At 41.5% G+C, this 22,064-nt stretch overlaps 1 protein-coding gene and 1 pseudogene across 1 annotated transcript; both read right to left on the minus strand.

The window, feature by feature from the left end:
• Positions 1-871: 871 nt before the first annotated feature.
• LOC140485855 (NXPE family member 3-like) lies at positions 872-10,001 on the minus strand. The gene is made up of 3 exons (XM_072584314.1): positions 9,917-10,001; positions 8,877-9,086; positions 872-1,326 (listed from the first exon to the last, which is right to left on the minus strand). Exons 1-3 carry the CDS (start codon positions 9,999-10,001, stop codon positions 872-874), a joined length of 750 nt encoding a protein of 249 aa, XP_072440415.1.
• A 5,526-nt stretch (positions 10,002-15,527) lies between these two features.
• LOC140485856 (NXPE family member 3-like) lies at positions 15,528-16,141 on the minus strand (annotated as a pseudogene).
• Between the last annotated feature and the right edge of the window lie 5,923 nt (positions 16,142-22,064).

The following is a 22,064-nucleotide window of genomic DNA, read 5'->3' on the forward strand; positions in this document are numbered from 1 at the left end:
TCGAGCTGTGTTTTGTGATCTCTAATCTATTGGGCAAATTTCTCTTACAGTTTTAAACAAAACAGAATTTATTTGCAAGATTACCGAATGAAACACAAGCAAAAGAGGACAAAGAATAACTTAATTGATCCAAAAACACAACAGATTGTCCCAACTTAATGATGCTGTTCCAAATAGAGCCATAGAGCCAGAGAGATGTACAGCACAGAAATACTTGCAACAATCCCCATAAACACCCCTTGGCAAAAAAAGGAAAAATCCAAGACAGGTTCTTCCAGGTGAGATGTCAGGGAGATGGCTGGGAGATTCAGCATGGAACACCCTCTTCCATGTCATTACTTCTTTGACCAGCAGCTTCAAAACTGACTGCTTCCTAATACCAAACCAAACCAGAGTCAGCCGAGTTGGGTGGACTGGCCACTTCCTTCTCATTGTACATGTTTTTTTTTAAAAGCTTGTAAAACTTTTCTTCTTAAGGCAGTATCTGTTAGCTATAATCAAATTGGTCCTAAAACCCTTCAAACCTAGACACCCTGGAATCTGTACCTTTATGACCACACTGAAAAAAACCGAAGACAACATAACCTTGTGAAAGGAGCAACATCATCACAAGTCACATTCCTTCGGTTATAATGTAACTTTTGCACAGAAAAAGAAAAAAAAATTATCAGCTCCAACTATAATGAGTGCTTCCACACATGAATAATTTAAGAATGGTCAATTGTTTAATTGTGTGTTGTCATCCATGTCTGAAAATGTATATTGATTTAAGGCAAGTACATAAATCTCAGTTTTCCAAAACCCACATAGATTTTGAAGACCACAGTAACTAAAACCTGTTTGGAATGGAACTAATACATAAGTTATTTCTTTATTTATTTCCAGAAGGACACACATATGAAAGAAGTACATCTATTTCATTTTTTACAATGATTCGTTCAGGGTGTAAATTATATGGCAAGTAATGTGCTATTGTCATCTCCCAGGCATCTACAAATGCCACATTGATGCCTGTGAACATCTTTCTCATCAGGATATCAAGCTGGTAGGAGTACCAGTCACTGTTATACAGACTGACATCTCCTGGAAGGGCCTGCACATTGGCAGTCATCAATACAACCACTGTATCTGGACTCCTCCCTTGTAACTGCAAAATTGACCTGCGGATATTCTGTAGTCTTCGGATGTAAACTTCCACTGGAAAAGTGCTGAAATGAGACCATAAGGTGATAGCTATGACCGTGCCCTTTCCTCCTTTAATTTCATCCAGTTCATTTGCAATGTAGTGTAGGTCCTGGCTTGAAACAGTGTTGAATTGGATTGGTGGGCCATGATTATTTCAAATGCGATGCCACAATATTGTTGACATTAATAGGTTTGAAATAGGAAGGGTATATTGTTTCAAACAGAACACCTAAATGTAGCCACAGATTTTCAAGCATGCTCACGTCATGAGTGAGAGTCATAATCGTAATGTGATATCTTACAACAAGCACAGACCAGCTGACAAACAATCATACACTAATATCCCATTAGTTTACTTCAATCTCGTTTGTTAATCACTTATTCTTCTTTTATGTACAGGACATTGGTGAGGCCACATCTGGAATACCACGTTCAACTCTGGCTTTCGTGTTATAGAAAAGATGTTGTGATAGATTTACAAGGATGTTGCCACGTTTGGAGGGTCTGAGCTATAGGAGACTCTGAATAGGCTGGTGGTATTTTCCCTGGAGTATCAGAGGCTGAGAGGTGATCTTATAGAAGTTTATAAAATCATAAGAGGCATGGATAGGGTGAATAGTGAATGTCTTTTCCCCAGTGCAAGAGAGTCCAAAAGTAGAGGGCATAGGTTGAAGGTGAGAGGGGAAAGATTTAAATGGGATCTACATTTTTCACACAGAGGGTGGTATGTGTGTGCAGAATAAGCTGCCAGAGTGGGTAGTGGAGACTTGAACCATTACAAAATTTAAAAGGCATTTGGATAGGTCTATGAACAGGAAGGATTTGGAGGGATATGGGCCAAATGTTGGCAAATCGGACCAGATTAATGTAGAATATCTGATCAGCAAGGATAAGTTTGATTGAAGGGGCTGTTTCCATGCTGTACATCTCTATGACTATGTTTCTTCATCTTAAACTGATGCACAATTCTAGACCAGCACGAACTGCTGCCCTATTCGCAATGTGCTGCCAATGCTAGCTAGCTCAGTTGGTTGGGCAGCTGCTTTGTACTACAGAGTGATGCTTGTAGAATGGATTCTACCCCTGAGAAAAGCAGAAATTGATAGATTAGCTCAGCAGGTCTGGCAACATCTGCAGAGAGATATCAGGGTTAACATTTTGGGTTAAGTGACTCTTCTTCAGAACAGTTCCTGTACTGGCTGAGGTGACCATGAGGGCTCTCCTTCTCAATCTCTCAGTTTGCCTGAGGCATGGTGGTGGTTTAACCTGAGGGTCACCATGTGTCTCTCTATAATGAGAGAGCAGTCCTATGGTCCTGTAGGACTACAATTACCTTAATTGGTATTAGTTACGCTATGGACTATGAAATTCAATTGCCGTATCCCTGATGAAGGGCTTATGGCCAAAATGTTGATTCTCCTGCTTCTCGGATGCTGCCCGACTGGCTGTGCTTTTTCAACACCACACTCTCGACTAAGAAATTCAATGTTACTGATGTCATCTGAAACATTTTCTACCAGGTGATCACAGTTAACAAAGACTGTCGCCTTTCCTGCAACTATTACTCAATTTCTTCTCCACACCTGAATTCCTTTGGTCCCTGTCTAACTATTTGCCTCAGAGCTCGTACTGTTCTGTTCTGTATTCCACTTCCAACATTTGTTTGTCATTTCTATTTTATTTTATCTTCTAAACAACAATTTTCCTGCTTTTCTTTCCTTTCATTTGTTATTTCTTTCATAAATATTGCGTTATCCATTGATACACATTTTGTATCACTTTTAAAACCTAAGGCAGGATATCAAAATGGCTGACAACATTGCACGGATCGGATATTGATGCCTGGTCCAATCAGGGAGAGGACAATGCTGGATGACAAAAGGAAGTAGTATTCCAAGAACTACTGCAACTCATATCAGTGAAGGAAATTAGAAGCCTTGAGCTGGGAGGAGAGACATTGCACAGAATGAGACTGAGGATTCATGGTTAAGGTTTTCACCCAGGGCCAGAAGTTTGTTCTGACACTATCGAGATGAATCAGAACAATCATTACAATTGTTTCAGACACAGGGACCCACTGCAAAAATTTACAGAAGCTCAGGGTCTGTCATTGGAAGAAAGCGAGGTTGAAACTGGGTCTGGAACCTAGGAACATGTCGGAGAAACAGTGAGGTGGCAAACTTGGGGCTACTGAGCTGTAGAATCAACAGATGTGTAACCATGAATGAAACAGATCTTTTGAAATGGTCAGAAACATTTTTAATTGAATAACTGGATTGACCATACTGCTGTATCTGTTCAATACACCACACAGTCATCAGGAATCCTTAACAGTTAGGATGCAGGATGAACATTCAGAAATATGATCTCACATGCCAAAGATGCTAGTCTTGCATAGACACTTGTCAGAGTCTCCACACCTCCAGTTATTCTTCAATCCCAAATGCATTATCCTTCACATAATGCTATATAATCATTGTTGATTAAACTTGATGCCACGGCATAAGGTCATATACATCAGAAGAGAACATAACAGAACAGAAGCAGCATACCTAATGACAGAGAACACTGGAGATGTCAGGATGGCACTCTGCCCATTCTTACTTCCCAATAACCCTTGCACTGCTACTTGGCATGAAGTGCAAGATGCAGATAGTAGGATTATGGGGATCTTGCTTTCCAACTAATCTCACCCCAATTCCTCTGGCCCCAATTGTCGGCTTTCAGATATTAAAGAACAGAAACCCAGAGAATAGACCAGGAGTAGGCCAATCAGCTCCACCATTCATTCTGACGGTGGCTGATCATCCATCTCAGTAACCTCTTCTCACCTTTCCCCACGTTCTTTGATCCCTTTGGCCCCAAGTGCTACATCAAACTCCTTCTTGAAATCACATGACATTTTCGCCTCAATTGCTTCCTGTGGTAGGGAATTCCACAGGCTCATCATTCCTCAGGTGAAGAAAGATTTCATCTTTATCCTAAATGGTCTACCCACATCCATGGACTGTGGTTTGGGCTCCATCAACAATGACATCTTTCCTGCATCTGTCCTGTATAGTCCAGTTAGAATGTTAAAGGTTTCCATGAGGTCCACCTCTTTGTTCTGAACTCCAGTGAATATAATCCGAAACGATTCAATCTCCTCATATGCCATCCCAGGAAGCAGTCTGGGAAGACTTCACTGCAATCCCTCTTTGCAAGAACATTCTTCTTCAGCTAAGAAGACTAAAACTGCGCACCATACTCCAGGTGTGGTCTCACCAGTGTACTGTATATTTGCAGCATGACATACCTGCAAATCATTGCACTATGAAGGTCAAAATATCAATTTGCAGTTTTACTGCCGACTGCACCTGCATACTTACCCTCAGCAACTGGTACATGAAGACACCCAATTCCTATGCTCCAACAATGCCCATTGCACATTCCCCTCTCTCAACGTATTGCCATTCAGATAACAATGCGCCTTCATAGTTTTGCTCCCAAAGTGGATAACTTCACATTTAGGTAAAAACAATGACTGCAGATGCTGGAAACCAGATTCTGGATTAGTGGTGCTGGAAGAGCACAGCAGTTCAGGCATCATCCAAGGAGCTTCGAAATCGACGTTTCGGGCAAAAGCCCTTCATCAGGAATAAAGGCAGTGAGCCTGAAGCCTGGAGAGATAAGCGAGAGGAGGGTGGGGATGGGGAGAAAGTAGCATAGAGTACAATGGGTGAGTGGGGGAGGGGATGAAGGTGATAGGTCAGGGAGGAGAGGATGGAGTGGATAGCTGGAAAAGGAGATAGGCAGGTAGGACAAGTCCAGACAAGTCAAGGAGACAGTGCTGAGCTGGAAGTTTAGAACTAGGGTGAGGTGGAGGAAGGGGAAATGAGGAAACTGTTGAAGTCCACATTGATGTCCTGGGGTTGAAGTGTTCCGAGGCGGAAGATGAGGCGTTCTTCCTCCAGGCGTCTGGTGGTGAGGGAGCGGTGGTGAAGGAGGCCCAGGACCTCCATGTCCTCAGCAGAGTGGGAGGGGGAGTTGAAATGTTGGGCCACGGGGCGGTGTGGTTGATTGGTGCGGGTGTCCCGGAGATGTTCCCTAAAGCGCTCTGCTAGGAGGCGCCCAGTCTCCCCAATGTAGAGGAGACCGCATCGGGAGCAACGGATACAATAAATGATATTAGTGGATGTGCAAGTAAAACTTTGATGGATGTGGAAGGCTCCTTTAGGACCTTAGATAGAGGTGAGGGAGGAGGTGTGGGCACAGGTTTTACACGGTGGCAGGGGAAAGTGCCAGGATTGGAGGGTGGGTTGTAGGGGGGCATGCACCTGACCAGGTAGTCACGGAGGGAACGGTCTTTGCGGAAGGCAGAAAGGGGTGGGGAGGGAAATGTATCCCTAGTGGTGGGGTCTGTTTGGGGGTGGCGGAAATGTCGGCGGATGATTTGGTTGATGCGAAGGTTGGTAGGGTGGAAGGTGAGCACCAGGGGCGTTCTGTCCTTGTTACGGTTGGAGGGGTGGGGTCTGAGGGCGGAGGTGTGGGATGTAGACGAGATGCGTTGGAGGGCATCTTTACCCGTATTCCCAATTCCTCCACCTCCACCGGATCTGCTCCCAGGAGGACCAGTTCCACCACAGAACACACCAGATGGCCTCCTTCTTTAGAGACTGCAATTTCCCTTCCCATGTGGTTAAAGATGCCCTCCAAGATGCCCTGCATCTCATCTACATCCCGCACCTCCGCCCTCAGACCCCACCCCTCCAACCGTAACAAGGACAGAACGCCCCTGGTGCTCACCTTCCACCCTACCAACCTTCGCATCAACCAAATCATCCGCCGACATTTCCGCCACCTCCAAACAGACCCCACTACCAGGGATATATTTCCCTCCCCACCCCTTTCCACCTTCCGCAAAAACCATTCCCTCCGTGACTACCTGGTCAGGTCCACGCCCCCCTACAACCCAACCTCCAATCCTGGCACTTTCCCCTGCCACCGTGTAAAACCTGCGCCCACACCTCCTCCCTCACCTCTATCCAAGGCCCTAAAGGAGCCTTCCACATCCATCAAAGTTTTACTTGCACATCCACTAATATCATTTACTGTATCCGTTGCTCCCGATGTGGTCTCCTCTACATTGGGGAGACTGGGCGCCTCCTCGCAGAGCGCTTTAGGGAACATCTCCGGGACACCTGCACCAATCAACCAAACCGCCCCATGGCCCAACATATCAACTCCCCCTTCCAGCACCACTAATCCAGAACTTCACATTTATCCCATTCGCCCATTCCTTCAGTTTGTCCAAATCAAAGTGAAGCTTCTCTCATCTTCCTCACAACTCACCTTCCTAATCAGCTTTGTGTCATTGCCACCTTGGTGATATTGCATTTAGTTCCCTCATCTGTGAACAGCTGGAACCCAGCACTGAGTTACTCCCATTGTTTGCCATTCAGAAAAAGTCCCATTTATTCCTACTCTTTGTTTCCTGTCTGCCAACCTGTTTCTATCTATCTATCTCAATACACAACCCCTAATCTGATGTGTTCTCATTTTACATGCTAATCTCTGTCAAAAACCTCTGAAAGTCCAAATAAACCACATACACTGGCGCTACTCCATGAACTCTATAGGTTTTATCCTTGTAGGATTCTGAAAGATTGGTCAAGAATTCCTCCCTTTCATAAATCCATGCTGACACTGGCTGATCACGCCACTGTTTTCCAAGTGCTCAACAATTAAATATTTTATAATGGGCTTTCACATTTTCTGCACTGTTGATATTAAGCTAATTGGTCTACAATACCCACATTTCTCTCTGTCTCCTTTCTTAACTAGGGTGGTTACTTCAGTAACCCTCTAATCTGTAGGAACTGATCCAGAGTCCATAGATTCAGGAAAATGCCCACCAGTGCAATTATTATTGCTAGGACCATTTCCTTAAGTACTGTGGGGTGTCAGGCCTTGGAGATTTAACTGCCTTCAATTACTCCAAAATAATTTACCTATAAATATTGATTTACTTAAACTTTTCCCTCACACTAAACCCTGCTTTCTCAAACATTTCTGATGTTACTTTTGTGAACAAAGCATTTATTTCGCCCTCCATTATAAATTCCCCTCGATGGGACTTACATTTATGTCCAATCGTTTTTCTCTTCACCTATAGAAACTGTCTGCTCAATGACAGAAATATTTGGAGGAAGAAAAGTTAACAGTGCACTGCTAATGAAGAAGCATCATTATTTGAACCAAAACTTGCAATAACTAATGTAAACAGTGGCATACTAGAGGCCAGCATAGAATCAGGAAAAGCATGTGGTGAATTAATGAGGGCCAATAGGCTGCAGACAAATCACTGAGGAAAAGTTACCTCACGTACTAGCTCACCAGGGTGTGACGTCAATAAGTTCTATACTCAAAATGCTTTAACTTTGGGGTGGCACAGTGGCTTAGTGGTTAGCATTGCTGCCTCACAGCAGCAGGGACATAGGTTCGATTCCGCCTCAGGTGACTGTCTGTGTGGAGTTTGCAGATTCTCCCCATGCCTGCTTGAGGTTACTTCGGTTTCCTCCCACATTCCAAAGATGTGCAGATTAGTGAATTGGCCATGCTAAATTGTCCATAGTGTTTGGGGATGTGGAGGTTGTGTGCATTAGTTAGTGGTAAATATAGGATAATAGGGTAGCGGAATGGGTTTGAGTGGGTTACTCTTCCGAGAGTTGGTGTGGACTTGTTGGGCCGAAGACCCTGTTTCCAACTGTAGAGATCCTAAGTTCTAGTTCTGTTTCTCTCTTCACCAGTTTGGACTGAGGTGGACAAGAGCAGAAGTCACATGACACCAGGTTTATTTGAAATCATAAGCTTTCAGAGCACTATTCCTTCATTAGGTGGAGTGAAGAGAAGCACACAGACACAGAATTTGTCAGCAGAGAGCTCATAGGATTGTACAAACTCACACCATTGTACAACCCTTTGATCTCTCTGCCTGTAAATTCTGTGCCTGTGCACTTCTTTTCACTCCACCTAGGTAAAAACAAGGACTGAAGATGCTGGAAACCAGATTCTAGATTAGAGTGGTGCTGGAAAAGCACAGCAGTTCAGGCAGCATCCGAGGAGCAGAAAAATCGACATTTCGGGCAAAAGCCCTTCATCAGGAATAGAGGCAGAGTGCCTGCAGGTTGGAGAGATAAATGAGAGGAGGGTGGGTTTGGGGAGAATGTAGCATAGAGTACACTCATCTGACAAAGCAGCAGCGCTCCAAAAACTTGTGATTTCAAATAAACCTGTTGCACTATAACCTGGTGTCGTATGACTTCTGACCTCAAATAAAATTGTTAATAAAATCCTCAAAGATAAAAGGTGTTATTGTTAAGATGAAATAAAGTGGTTTTGCAATACATATTTTTAAACATTTCATATTGAGTGGATCAGAAGGGTATAAGAGCAGATTTTGATCTTTTTGATTGCTTCACCTGCACTTTATTGGATGCTGAGTTACTTTAGATATTTTTCCTAAATCCTGAGGTATTTCGTCATTTTCCAATTGCTTTCCCTTATTCAGGTGTGTGCTTTAGCCAATTATAAATGTCATGTACAGTTAATTCATGAAGCATTCTACATGTAAGATAGATAGATAAATACAAGTAACTAACTAGATTAAACAGACAACAAAAGACAAGCAGGCTGAGCTTAAGAAACCCAACCTGGAATGAATTCAGTCAAATATTCAAACCACTGACGAACAGTGGAATCTCCAAACAGAAAGACACTTTTTCCATGAAGACAGTCTGTAATTTTTGCAGGAGTGTCAAAGTGGTGAATATTGCAGGTTGTTGACATCCACTGGTCCTGATAATAAAAACCAGATGGTAACACCATGGGCTGTCCCTGGACACATTCTCCAAGAGGTGGAGCTGCAAATAAAGAGAAAATAAAGACAGAAATCACAATACCCTACTCATTCATCGATCAATACATTTTCAAAGTTTCAATTATGACAAATCTTAAATTTAACAATCATGCGCTTACACATATTTTACCTGCATGAGGTGAAGGCTCCACCATTATATAACCCGTGGGAATGGTAATGTAGCCCTTTTTATGTTTTTTGCACTGATAATGCAAAGATGCACCACATTAAACCAGTGTATCACCGTAAAGACCGGCATATACAAAAGACAACCCAAATTTATTATTTAAGATAAAAGCTTACACCTCAAGCAAGTTAAATATATAAACCTTTAACTTGAGATTATTTTATCGAGTCATAGATTTTATAGTTAGTTATCATTAGAGACCAGAGGGGAGAGAGGAGTTTTGGATGATACACGCCAAAGCAGGTTTCTCTAGACATTAATAGCAGGAAGATTTATTGCTCAACAGCAAGCCAGTTTAACAGGAAACTGCCCTGCTTTGTGGGAAAGCCAATAGTACAAAACTTTAGCAAAAAAATCAGACAGCGGGTGGGGCAGGAGATATTGCAAATGATGGATCACAGGGTCAGGGTAGAGAAAGATAACAAGTAATGAGGGAGAAATGTAGAGCTCACAGGGATGGGGCCAGGAGTGAGATCAGCCAGGGGAGCCATAACATGGACATAGAAATGATTGGGTTAAATGATCCTGGGTGAAAAAGTAGGTTAATTTATTGGGCAACTGGAAAAATATTCCTGCACCTCCAAGCACACAATCAGTAACATAAAAGACATTAATCTTCAAGATATAGCTCTTCTTGCTGCTTTTACTTGCTTGGTTTCCATTCACAACTGCAGCATGAAATACCTGGTTTTCAGCTGAAGTTAACTCGTGAGCATTGTGTAGGTTGTTCATGTTGCTTTTTCATTACAGATCTGCAAGGCCTTTTTGCTCAGTCACTACTCTATGCAAGATTATTCATGGTATATTGATTTTTGTTCTGAATGTTATTCTGTATTGCACCCAACAATACACCTAAATATCATTAGCCATAGGGAATTGGGGCACTGTCCTCCTGAGAATGACAAAACTCCAGATACTGCTGTAAAAGAGTTCATTACCTATCACAAAGGACCTAGAAGTATAGCATGATCCATGTGCATCTGTCAAGGGAATAAAAAATGATCAGATCTGGAACCTTCCTCACATGGTTCTGTCAGTAGTGAACCTGCAGGTAATGAGGACCACGAGTATAAGTCTATACATATTCAAAAACATCCAGTACTTCAGTGTATCATAACTCTACAGCAACTACTAACATTTCAAAATCTATTCAAAGTCTACAATGTCATTGGTATTTCCTTTCAAATGCCACACAATATACTCCCACCAAACTCTCAACTACAGGACACTTTCCATCTAACTGATCATTATCAAATGACTCTGTTTGCAAGGATTGGTTTATCTGAAGGGAACAGAATCAAGTATGGTGTACAGTGAATTTCCTTTGTTCTTTCTTTCCATGATAATTGGAACTTGCCAATGGATAATAAATTGCATTAGTCAGTATCTCTGAAGAACCCAAAGCGTTCCAATTTCTTATTATAATCGATAAATCATCTTCACTGTTTAATATAGCAAGAACAATTATTTGGAGACAATTGAAACTTTGCAATTGGTGCATTATAAATTTAACATCAGCTCAACACAAACAAAAAGTCTACAATTATTTATCTTTTAGTACTATTCAGGGTTTGCAGCAATTTAATGAAATCATGAGACACATGGAATAGTTTGAATCTTCCATATTATTTCATTGATTTTTAACATGTTGTTCTTTCTCAGTTACCACTCCCAGTCTGATTTCTGTCAGTACTTTGGCTCTGCCAGTCGGGCCCTTGCAACCGTCCTGGGAGGTTAACGAGAGTGATATATCAATTGTTCTTTCATTTTCCAGCCTTCACTCAAGTAGTACCTGAACTGTGTGAAATATGTGATGACACCAAAACAAAACACCAAGAAACACTTCAAAATTCTCATCCCAATTCCCAGAGATTTGCCCCTCCTTACTTCTGTAGCATCCTCCAGCCTTATATGTTTCAGATATCCATCTGCATCCAATTCTGCCCAATTGCACATTTTCAATTTTAAAAATCGCTCAACCACTGACAACTAGATCTTCAGTAGTCTACACCCCAAGTTCTGGAATTCCCTTCCTATACTACACCTGCACTTTCAACCGCTTTTAAGAGGTTCCTTAAGACCTTACACTTCAACTAGGTTTTGATCAACTGGCCTAACCAATGTCCTGTATAGCTGCAACATGACCTCCCAACTCCTGTACTCAATACTCTGACCAATAAAGGAAAGCATACCAAATGCCTTCTTCGCTATCCTATCTACATGCGACTCCACTTTCAAGGAGCTATGAACCTGCACTCCAAGGTCTCTTTGTTCAGCAACACCCCCCAGGACCTTACCATTAAGTGTATAAGTCCTGCTAAGATTTGCTTTCCCAAAATGCAGCAACTCGCATTTATCTGAATTAAACTCCAGCTGTTACTTCTCAGTCCATTGGCCCATCTGGTCAAGATCCTGTTGTAATATAAGGTAACCCTCTTCGCTGTCCACTACACCTCCAATTTTGGTGTCATCTGCAAACTTACTAACTGTACCTCTTCTGCTCACATCCAAATCATTTATGTAAATGGAAAAAAGTAGAGGACCCAGCACCGATCCTTGTGGCACTCTACTGGTCACAAGCCTCCAGTCTGAAAAACAATCCTCCACCACCACCCTCTGTCTTCTACCTTTGAGCCAGTTCTGCATCCAAATGGCTAGTTCTCCCTGTATTCCATGAGGTCTAACCTTGCTAACCAGTTTCCCATGGGGAACCTTGTCGAACGCCTTACTGAAGTCCATACAGATCACATATACTGCTCTGCCCTCATCAATCCTCTTTGTTACTTCTTCAAAAAACACAATCAAGTTTGTGAGACATGATTTCCCACGCACAAAGCCATGTTGACTATCCCTAATCAGTTCTTGCCTTTCCAAATACATGTACATTCTGTTCCTCAGGATTCCCTCCAACAACTTGCCCACCACCGCGGTCAGGCTCACCGGCCTACAGTTCCCTGGCTTGTCTTTACCGCCCTTCTTAAACAGTGGCACCACGTTAGCCAACCTCCAGTCTTCCAGCACCTCACCTGTGACTATCGATAATACAAATATCTCAGCAAGAGGCCCAGCAATCACTTCTCTAGCTTCCCACAGAGTTCTGGTCCTGGAGATTTATCCACTTTTATGCATTTCAAGACATCCAGCACTTCCTCCTCTGTAATCTGGACATTTTGCAAGATGTCACAATCTATTTCCCTACAGTCTATATCTTCCATATCCTTTTCCACAGTAAATATTGATGCAAAATATTCATTTAGTATCTCCCCCATTTTCTGCGGCTCCACACAAAGGCCGTCTTGCTAATCTTTGAGGGCCCTATTCTCTCCCTCGTTACACTTTTGTCCTTCGTGTACTTGTAAAAACTCTTTCGATTCTCCTTAATTCTATTTGCCAAAACTATCTCATGTCCCCGTTTTGCCCTCCTGATTTCCCTCTTAAGTATACTCCTACTTCCTTTATACTTTTCTAAGGATTCACTCAATCTATCCTATCTATACCTGACATATGCTTCCTTCTTTTTCTTAACCAAAACCTCAATTTCTTTAGTCATCCAGCATTCCCTATACCTACCAGCTTTCCCTTACACCTGAACAGGAATATACTTTCTCTGGATTCTTGTTATCTCATTTTTGAAGACTTCCCATTTTCCAGCCATCCCTTTACTTGCAAACATCTGCCCCCAATCAGCTTTCGAAAGTTCATGTCTAATACCGTCAAAATTGGCCTTTCTCCAATTTAGAACTTCAACTTTCAGGTCTGGTCTATCCTTTTCAGACATTATTTTAAATCTAACAGCATTATGGTCGCTGGCCCCAAAGTGCTCCCCCACTGACACCTCAGTCACCTGCCCTGCCTTTTTTCCCAAGAGCAAGTCAAGGTTTGCATGTTCTCTAGTAGGTACATCCACATACTGAATCAGAAAATTAACTTGTACATCTTAACAAGTTCCTCCCAATCTAAACCTTTAACACTATGGCAGTCCCAGTCAATGGTGGGAAAGTTAAAATTCCCTACCATAACCACCCTATTTTTCTTACAGATAGCTGAGATCTCCTTACAAGTTTGTTTCTCAGTTTCCCTCAGACAATTAGGGGGTCTATAATACAATCCCAGTAAGGTTATCATCCCTTTCTTATTTCTCAGTTCCATCCAAATCACTTCCCTAGATGTATTTCCGGGAATATCTTCCATCAGCACAGCTGTAATGCTATCCCTTATCAAAAATGCCACACACCCCCTTCCTCTTTTGCCTCCCTTTCTATCCTCCCTGTAGTATTTGTATCCTGGAACATTAAGCTGCCAGAAACATCCCTGAGCCATGTTTCTGTAATTGCCATGATATCCCAGTCCCATGTTCCTGAGTTAGGCAGCATGGTGGCACAGTGGTTAGCACTGCTGCCTCACAGCGCCAGAGACCCGGGTTGAATGCCCAGCTCAGGTAACTGTCTGTGGATTTTGCAAATTCTCCCCGTGTCTGCGTGGGTTTCCTCCGGATACTCTGGTTTCCTCCCACAGTCCAAAGATGTGCAGGTTAGGTGAATTGGCCATGCTAAATTGCCTGTAGTGTTAGGTGGAGGGGTGAATGTAGGGGAATGAGTCTGGATGGGTTGCTCTTCGGAGGGTCGGTGTGGACTTGTTGGGCCGAAGGGTCTGTTTCCACACTGTAAGTAATCTAATCTAATCATCTGCCTTCCCTGTTATGCCCCTTGCATTGAAATAAATGCAGTTTAATTTATGAGTCCTACTTTGCCCCTGCCTGCCCTGACTGTTTGACTCGCTTCTGTTCTCAACTGTACCAGTCTCAGATTGATCTCTTTCCTCATTTCTCCCTGGGTCCCAACACCCCCACCTTACTAGTTTAAATCCTCCCGAGCAGCTCTATCAAATTTCCCTGCCAGTATATTAGTCCCCTTCCAATTTAGGTGCAATCCGTCCTTCTTGTACAGGTCACTTCTACCCCAAAAGAGATTCCAAACATCCAAAAATGTGAATCCTCTCCTGTACACCAGCTCCTCAGCCATGCATTCATCTGCTCTATTCCCCTATTCCTGCCCTCACTAGCTCATAGCACTGGAGTAATCCAGATATTACTACTCTCAAGGACCTCCTTTTTAAATTTCTGCCTAGCTCTCTATACTCTCTCTTCAGAATCTCAACTTTTTCCCTTCCTATGTCATTGGTTCCAATGCGGACAATGACCTCTTGCTGCGCCCTCTCCCCCGTGAGAACATTCTGCAACTTCTCTGAGACGTCCTTGATCCTGGCACCAGGGAAGCAACACACCATTCTGCTTTGTCACTGCTAGCCACAGAAACATCTGTCTGTACTTCGGACTACAGAATCCCCTAACACAATTGATCTCTTGGAAGCCACACATACCCCTCGTTGCATTAGAGCCAGTCTCAATACCAGAAACTTGGCTGTTCGTGCTATGTTCCCCTGAGAATCCATCACCCCCTACATTTTCCAAAACAGCATCCCTGTTTGAAATGGGTATATGCACAAAAAACTTCTGCACTAGCTGCCTACCTTTTTTACCTTTCCTGGAGTTAACCCATCTATGTGACTGTACCTGAGACTCCCCCCGCCACCCCCCCTTCCTATAACTGCCATCCATCACATACTGTTGCTGTTGCAAATTCCTCATCTCTTCTAACTGTGTCTCCAGCCAATCTATTCAATCTGATAAGCTTTTCAGCCAGCAGCATTTATGGCAGATATAATCCACAGTAACCCTTAAACTCTCTTTAAACTCCCACATCTGACAAGAAGTACATATCATCCATTAAAGGCTATTTTTGCTCTTTCACAATCTACAGACCCAGAAAATAACACCGCCTTATTCCTCTGCAAACACTGCCCCAAGTTAAATTAACAGTTATGGCTTATATTTTAAGTTTAATCAAGAGACATATCTCCAAAAACATATAATCAAGAAAGAACCTACTCTGATCACTACTGCAGATTCTATGTAGGCCACACTTAAAACAATGAGTAACTTATCTGATTTTGTGCTGTGAACTTCGCCCAACAGTTCCTCCAAGATCAGATGTGAATTTCACCGTTTGAGAATTTCCCCAGATGTACTTCGATATCCAGCAATAAATGAATTCAAACAGCAAAGGCAGTAACTGTGCAGGTTTCTCTCTCTCTCTCTCTTTAAAACTGCTGTTGTGGAAATAACCTCCAGCACCTAAAATACCTCAAAAAAAGGAGCAGCTGTTACAGCCAGAAATTTTTCCTGTCCTCCATCTTGGATTACCAGAACCAAGGCTCCCCAGTCCAGGGATCAGTAAAATTACAGAGTAGTTTAGATGGAGGCAAATAAAGATTACAGACAGTGGTCTCTGGAGCACTCTAGCATCTGAAGATGCTTTTAAAATACACGCTCCCTGGCCGCTCCTCACGCAATTTTTTTAGTACTTGGATCCCTTCACTGGGATGACCCAGTAAAACGGAGATTTCAACTTTCCCCAAGATAAATTAAAATTGATATAGTAAATTCCATTTTCATCATCTATAACTGTTCCTGCTGAACCAGCTTTTAAAGCTGGGGTGTGGATCCGAGCTTAGAGATAGTCACCCCCATATCAGTTCGGGTGACCTTGAAAATCACTCATCTGCAGTATCACTTGTAACTGAACTCCCACATAGAAAGTATTTGGTGAATTTAAAATTACAAAGCGACTGTGTGATGGGTCACTGCTTTTCTGAAAGGGCACAGCAGAGTTCAGTGGTTTAGGCCATTCGATCATTTTCATAATGAACGCTCCCTCTGACCTTTCTTCAGGGGTGAAGCTGTGATTCTGGTAGCCATTTTGCACCAGCTTGTCTGTCCAATGGAGATTCCTTGTCACCATTTTCTGTCTCATGGTCTGATTAAACTTTGGAACTGGATATCTCCTCCATTTGGGATAAGATCCAATAATTGCAGTTTTGTCATAACTGTGAAAAAAGCAAACCATTTTTCATGAATAGTAGGGAATTCTTCAGAATTACAGCATCGTATTTAAAGGGTTACATACTTCAATGAGGTAGTGAGCATTAATTTAGTTATATACTGCAGCTCAGCTCAGGAAAGGAAACAGGTCATCAGAAAGTTTAACTCTTTCTGTCTTCCAGACAGTGCAGTGATTTTCTCCTGAAAATGACCAGGCCGGGAAAGTTCCCAGTTTAATTCCCAGTCTGTGCAGAGTTGATTTCACCACTGCTGAGATAGTGAGGGGAAAGTGCACAATCAGCTTGTGTTTCCAATTCTCACACTGTGCAATGACACTTGTTGGAAGAGCATAATATGCGGCATAGGATGAGGAACAGACCTGGGCTTCACTTGATTCAGGTCAGGTGATTTGTAAATGCAGTACAAGATCTGTCTGTTGAACTGTATCTCAGCAAGATTGGTTCTCATATCTTTAGACATAACATCAAAATACTTCATAAATCCAGTTCTTAATTGATGAGCACCCTGAACAATGTGTAAGAGATTCTGTCTGTCATGTTCAATAAACACCAAGAACTTTACCACCAGTGAATACTACCAGCTTGATCATGTCAGAAACAAAAGACAGGCAGGCAGACTGTTGATTTGTGAACTCCAGTCAGTTGGTATAAAATCAGTTATTTGTTACTGATGCATATCCGCTTCACTGTTCACATTTTACAAAAGAAAAAACCAGAAGCAACCCCAATGATAGGTTTAAAAGGAAAGGTAGAAAAGGAAGGAAAAACGGATGGGAAGCAGAATTGTTTAAGGAGTGCAGTACAGTGTGGGAGAAAGAGAATGTCTCACTCAGATCAAAGATAGAGTCAAATTGCCTCAAGGAAAGGAAAGAAAAAGTGTACAATTGCTTTGCTGAATGTAGTCTGTAGACAATCGGATGGAGAAGAACAAATTTTTATGAGTCATTTGTAGGAGTGCTGTGTCACTGGCTGGGCCAGCATTTATTGCCCATCCTTAATTGTCCTTCATTATGTGAGGGTATATATTGGAAGGGATGTGCAAAAGAAGCAAGTGTGATCTGAGAAAAAAAACGTTTTCACACAGCGAGCAGTTAGGGTATAGAATGCACTATCTGGAAATGTAGTGGAGGTAGATACAATTGACACATTCAAGTGAGCATTGGATGATTATTTGGATAGAAACAGTGTTCAAGTGTGTGGGGAAAGATCAGAGATTGGCACTGAGTAATGATGGTCATTTGAAGAGCCAGTGCAGCCGTGATGGGTTACATGGTCTCCTTCTGCACTGTAACCATCCTGTGATACAATTCCAGTAAGATTCTTGAGAACAACCTAATGCCTGGCAGACCCTTGCAGTTTCTGGATTAGTGGTGCTGGAAGAGCACAGCAGTTCAGGCAGCATCCAAGTAGCTACTTGGATGCTGCCTGAACTGCTGTGCTCTTCCAGCACCACTAATCCAGAATCTGGTTTCCAGCATCTGCAGTCATTGTTTTTACCTTTTAGACCCTTGCAGTGTTAATGGAGAAGCTGTTCATATTTCTGTGTTTATAACAGGCAGAGCTGAGAACCCAGGGTTCAGTTTGAATAGAATGCAATTACATTTTTGGCAAAAGTGAAAACTCCAGATGTTGGAGATTAGAGTCAAAGGGCTTTTGCTCAGAGTATCAACTCTCCTGCTCCTCAGATGCTGCCTGACCTGCTGTGCTTTTCCAGCACAATTGCATTTAGTTCAGTTCAGGGAAAAGTTCACTGCAGCAGCAGTGATTTTCTAGCCCATGTCATCTCCAAGTCAGGAGAATTTGGAATAAAATCTTCATGTTGTTCAAAAAGGAAAAGGTTTAGGCTTTCACACTTATGAAAGTTTAATGCAGTTAGACTCAGAAAGGAATTGTAAACTTTTCGTTATTGCTCCACAAAAAGAAAATGGAAGAGCTATTTTATTGGGAACTGGAAGAATTGAGACATGAGTATAATTTTGATGGATTTGCATCTCTGAAGCAGATGGCCTTGGGAGAAATGTTGAAACATTTCTTTGTTGTTTGTGTTAAGATCCTTCTAAAATGTTCTTTCTATTCATATTGTTTGGTTTATTTTAACGTTCCCTCTGTGTAATAAACTTCAGTTCTTTTGTTCAAGAATATCTTTAGCCTCGTGTAAATACTTACCAATGATGAACCACCACACTAACTGACTAAAACTAGTTTGCATGCCACTTATTATACAAGATTTTATTCTAGGATCTGACTTGTCCATTACTACTGTTAGCTGACATCATCTAAAGAAACAATTTCACTGTCTTTGGCCAAAATGAAGAAAACTATTTACAGTAATTGAACAAATTGATTACCAAGTGCTAATTTGGACATAATGATTTGTTAAAGTGAAATTGCCAAAGAAAAAGTAACTTATGGAAAGGCCAAATAGCACTTGGTGAAGCAAAAGTCTGGGTTATTTTGCAACTTACTGTGCTGAAGATAAAACACAAAAAGTTGCAAGGTATCAGCATGAATGGATTCTATTGGATGTTCATTTTGAATTTCAGCAAAATTATTAAAAGTGGCTCCTTAAACAAGTTTGCTGAAGAAATGCAAGCAATGTGAATGGATAAAAGAATGTCAGAGAGTGTTAGAAAGTTGGAAAGCTTTACTAACTACCACTGAATGTCATGGTGTCAAATTATGGGGAGGAACTGAAACTACAAAAATTTTGTATGAAACTGAAAGTTCTGGAAATGCTTAGCAGGTCTCACAAACTCTGTGCAGAGAGAAACAAAGTTAATGTTTCACTTGGATCAGAACTTTTCTGCAGGATATTGAGCTTGTCTTGTGGTTATCGGCTTTACAACAGATATTATCCAAACCACACATGATCTTTTCAATTCTACATACAACTTTATCTCTCCTTGAGCGTTGCCAATATTGAACTCATATCAAGCTATGCTGGTTAGTTAAATGTTTCACTTCCCTTACATATTGAAGGAGAATGTGCTGAGCATTTCCCTTACCTTTGCTGCCATGTACCTCACACAAAAAGTCACAGGTGAGGAGATCTAACATCTGAAAAATTGTATCAGCTCAGCATTCTACAAGATATCACAATGACTGTTTGAAAGTAAAGACTACCACAAGCTGAAGAAAATGCAAGTGTGCAGAGTAGCTGTTGCCAACAGCCCCTATGCTGCAGTGAGACCCAGACTACACATCAGTGTTACTTACAAACTGGAAGATAAATTCTATCACAAATCCCTCGAATGCATCCATCAGACTCAACAGGGAGATGATGAAGAAAGTACTCGCGCACTTCTCAGTTCAGGCTCCATCATCATTCAGTCTAAACTTCTGCACACAGGGATGATGGACTGGCTTGTTTAACTGGAAGGTGAATAACTATCTCACTGTCCAGGTCCTATTTCCTAAACTCACGCATGGCCAATGTTCCAGGGGAGGACACAGAAAATGCTTCCAAGATTCCCTGAAGCCTGTTTGAAATGTGGAATCATTGTCTTTAATAGACTGGAAGGAGCTTGTACTGATTATTCAAATTGTTTACGTTCACCTCTCTGCATCTTGGTTGAACTATCACAACAGTAAGTCAGAATGGCAGCAGAGAAGGAAAGAAAAGGAAGCAAATCCTGTACTCTGGATCCCAATATCTCATTAGACATCCTGTCCCATGTGACCATACATCTGTGGTCAAGAATCAGCCTTATTGGTCATGTAGAGGCTGTTACGAAATTGAAGGCATGTCCTGTATCTTTAAGAGAGAGTAAATGCTCTTCTGCACTGACAGCTTACAAACACCTGTGTATAAAACTAGATGTCAGTCCCAGGGTGTATTGGAAAATTGAAAATATGTAACATTTGGCTGTGAAATGGATACCTGAGTTGGTTGTTGTTTTGACAACAATTCAAATTTAACCAATCAATTTAAATATGCCCCAGGATACTAAAACCCAATCAAGCTTGAATACATTGTTTTGCCAACATTGAATCAATGAGACAATCTGACATTCGGAGTATAAAAATGCAGGCATTTTGGAATTTGAAGAGACAGCAACTGCCATTGAGAGAGACCCAAGAAATTAGGAAACACTCTTTATCAAAGGTATCTTTCATATGGAACATACTTGTAATAAAAGGAAAGAAAACAACCCAGGGAATTCAGCAGCCAGAAGAGTGAAGTCACAGAAGATGACAGCGACTGTGTGGTTTTAACATTATGTTGGTGTAATTTTAGTAAGTGTTTTATCGGAACAGCCTATTGTTGGAGATTTGGAGGCAGGTAATGAACAGTTAAGAGAAAGGTGGGGGGGGCGCTTAGAGTTGTGAATAGTTGTTATTTAGTATTCCCTTTTAGAGTTTAAAAAATAAATTGATGTTATTTTCGTTAAATAGTGGAATTAGAGAGTTCTCTGTCACTCACATGTTAAAAAACTACAAGATGAAGTGAGCTTTTCTGGGTGTTTGATTTTATTAACAGAGGGGTTCACTGCTACGTTGTAACAGTTTGAGCACTGTTCTAGGATTTACACAGATTTTAACAGATTTAGGGTACAAAAGATCCCAGCAGATTTAAACACTTGCCGACTAGTGTCTAGATCTTTAGATAAGAGATTGATGAAAAGATTTGTTCTATTTTGATTACTTGTGATTGGTTAACTTAAGAATGAGAGAAATGACTCTTAAGATTGCTAAAGAGTTTCTAGGGTTTAAAGATGCTTCCCAAATTTGCCAAGAAAGTGGAGAAAGACAGAGAAAAGGCATATTTTTAGAATTAGCGAATAAGTTAGAATTGGGTCTAACCAGGGACAAAAGGAAAGCTGAAATTGTAATGGAGTTGGGCGAGCACTTAGGTGTGTCAAAGAAACAGATAAGTACATGAGAGTTTGAAAAAAAAATTAAATTGCAATTGAGACAAATAGAGTTAGAAGATAAAGGAAGAGAAAGAAGAGTCATGAGAGAAGAAAGAGAAAGAGGGAGAAAGAGAGAGTGAGAAGGCAGAGAGAGAGTGATAAGGAAACAAAAGGGAAAGAAGATTCTTAGATGAGCAAAGAGAGAGAGAGAGAGAAGAAAGAGAAGGAGAAAGGGAGAGCACATTTGAACTTCAGAAGTTGTAATTTAGTCAGGAAAGTCCAATTAACAGGATGGAAATGAAGAGGGAAGGTGGTGATGTATAGAAATATGTTAAAACATTGCCATGTTTTGATGAGAAAGATGTCAAAGCCATCTTTATTTCATTGGACAAATGGCTAGGCAGACAAAATGATCAGAGAACTTGTGGGTAATGCTCGTTCAGACTAAGCAATAGGCAGAGCTATTGATGTATTTGCAGTACTGTCAGATGAGGGATCAAGAGATTGTGCAGATCTCAAACAGGCTATTTTAAGTGCTTATGAATTGGTACCAGAAGTGTCTAGACAGCAGTTCAGAAACATAAAGAAGTAACCAGGTCAGACTTATGCTGAGTTTGAAAAAATTAAACTTAAGTAATTCGGTTATTTCGCTGAGCTGGAAGGTTTGTTTTCAGACCTTTTGTCACCATCAGTGAGAGTTTGCGGTGAAACGCTGGTGGTATGTTCTGCTTCTCTATTTATAGATCTTGGTTTTTTTAAGGTGGTTGATGTCATTTCCAGTTCTTATTTGCAAGGGAAAGTAGATAGGATCTACATCGATGTGTTCATTAATGGAGTTCTGGTTAAAATGTCATGCCTCGAAGAATTCTCATGCGTATCTTTGTTTCACCTGTCCTAGGATGTGTGTCTTGTCCCAGTCAGGGACTTCCTGAATGTCTAAAATACAAACACCCGCTTAACACTCCACCAGCCAAAAACATAG

This window comes from Chiloscyllium punctatum, chromosome 15, assembly GCF_047496795.1.
Source record: "Chiloscyllium punctatum isolate Juve2018m chromosome 15, sChiPun1.3, whole genome shotgun sequence".
Classification (NCBI taxonomy): domain Eukaryota; kingdom Metazoa; phylum Chordata; class Chondrichthyes; order Orectolobiformes; family Hemiscylliidae; genus Chiloscyllium; species Chiloscyllium punctatum.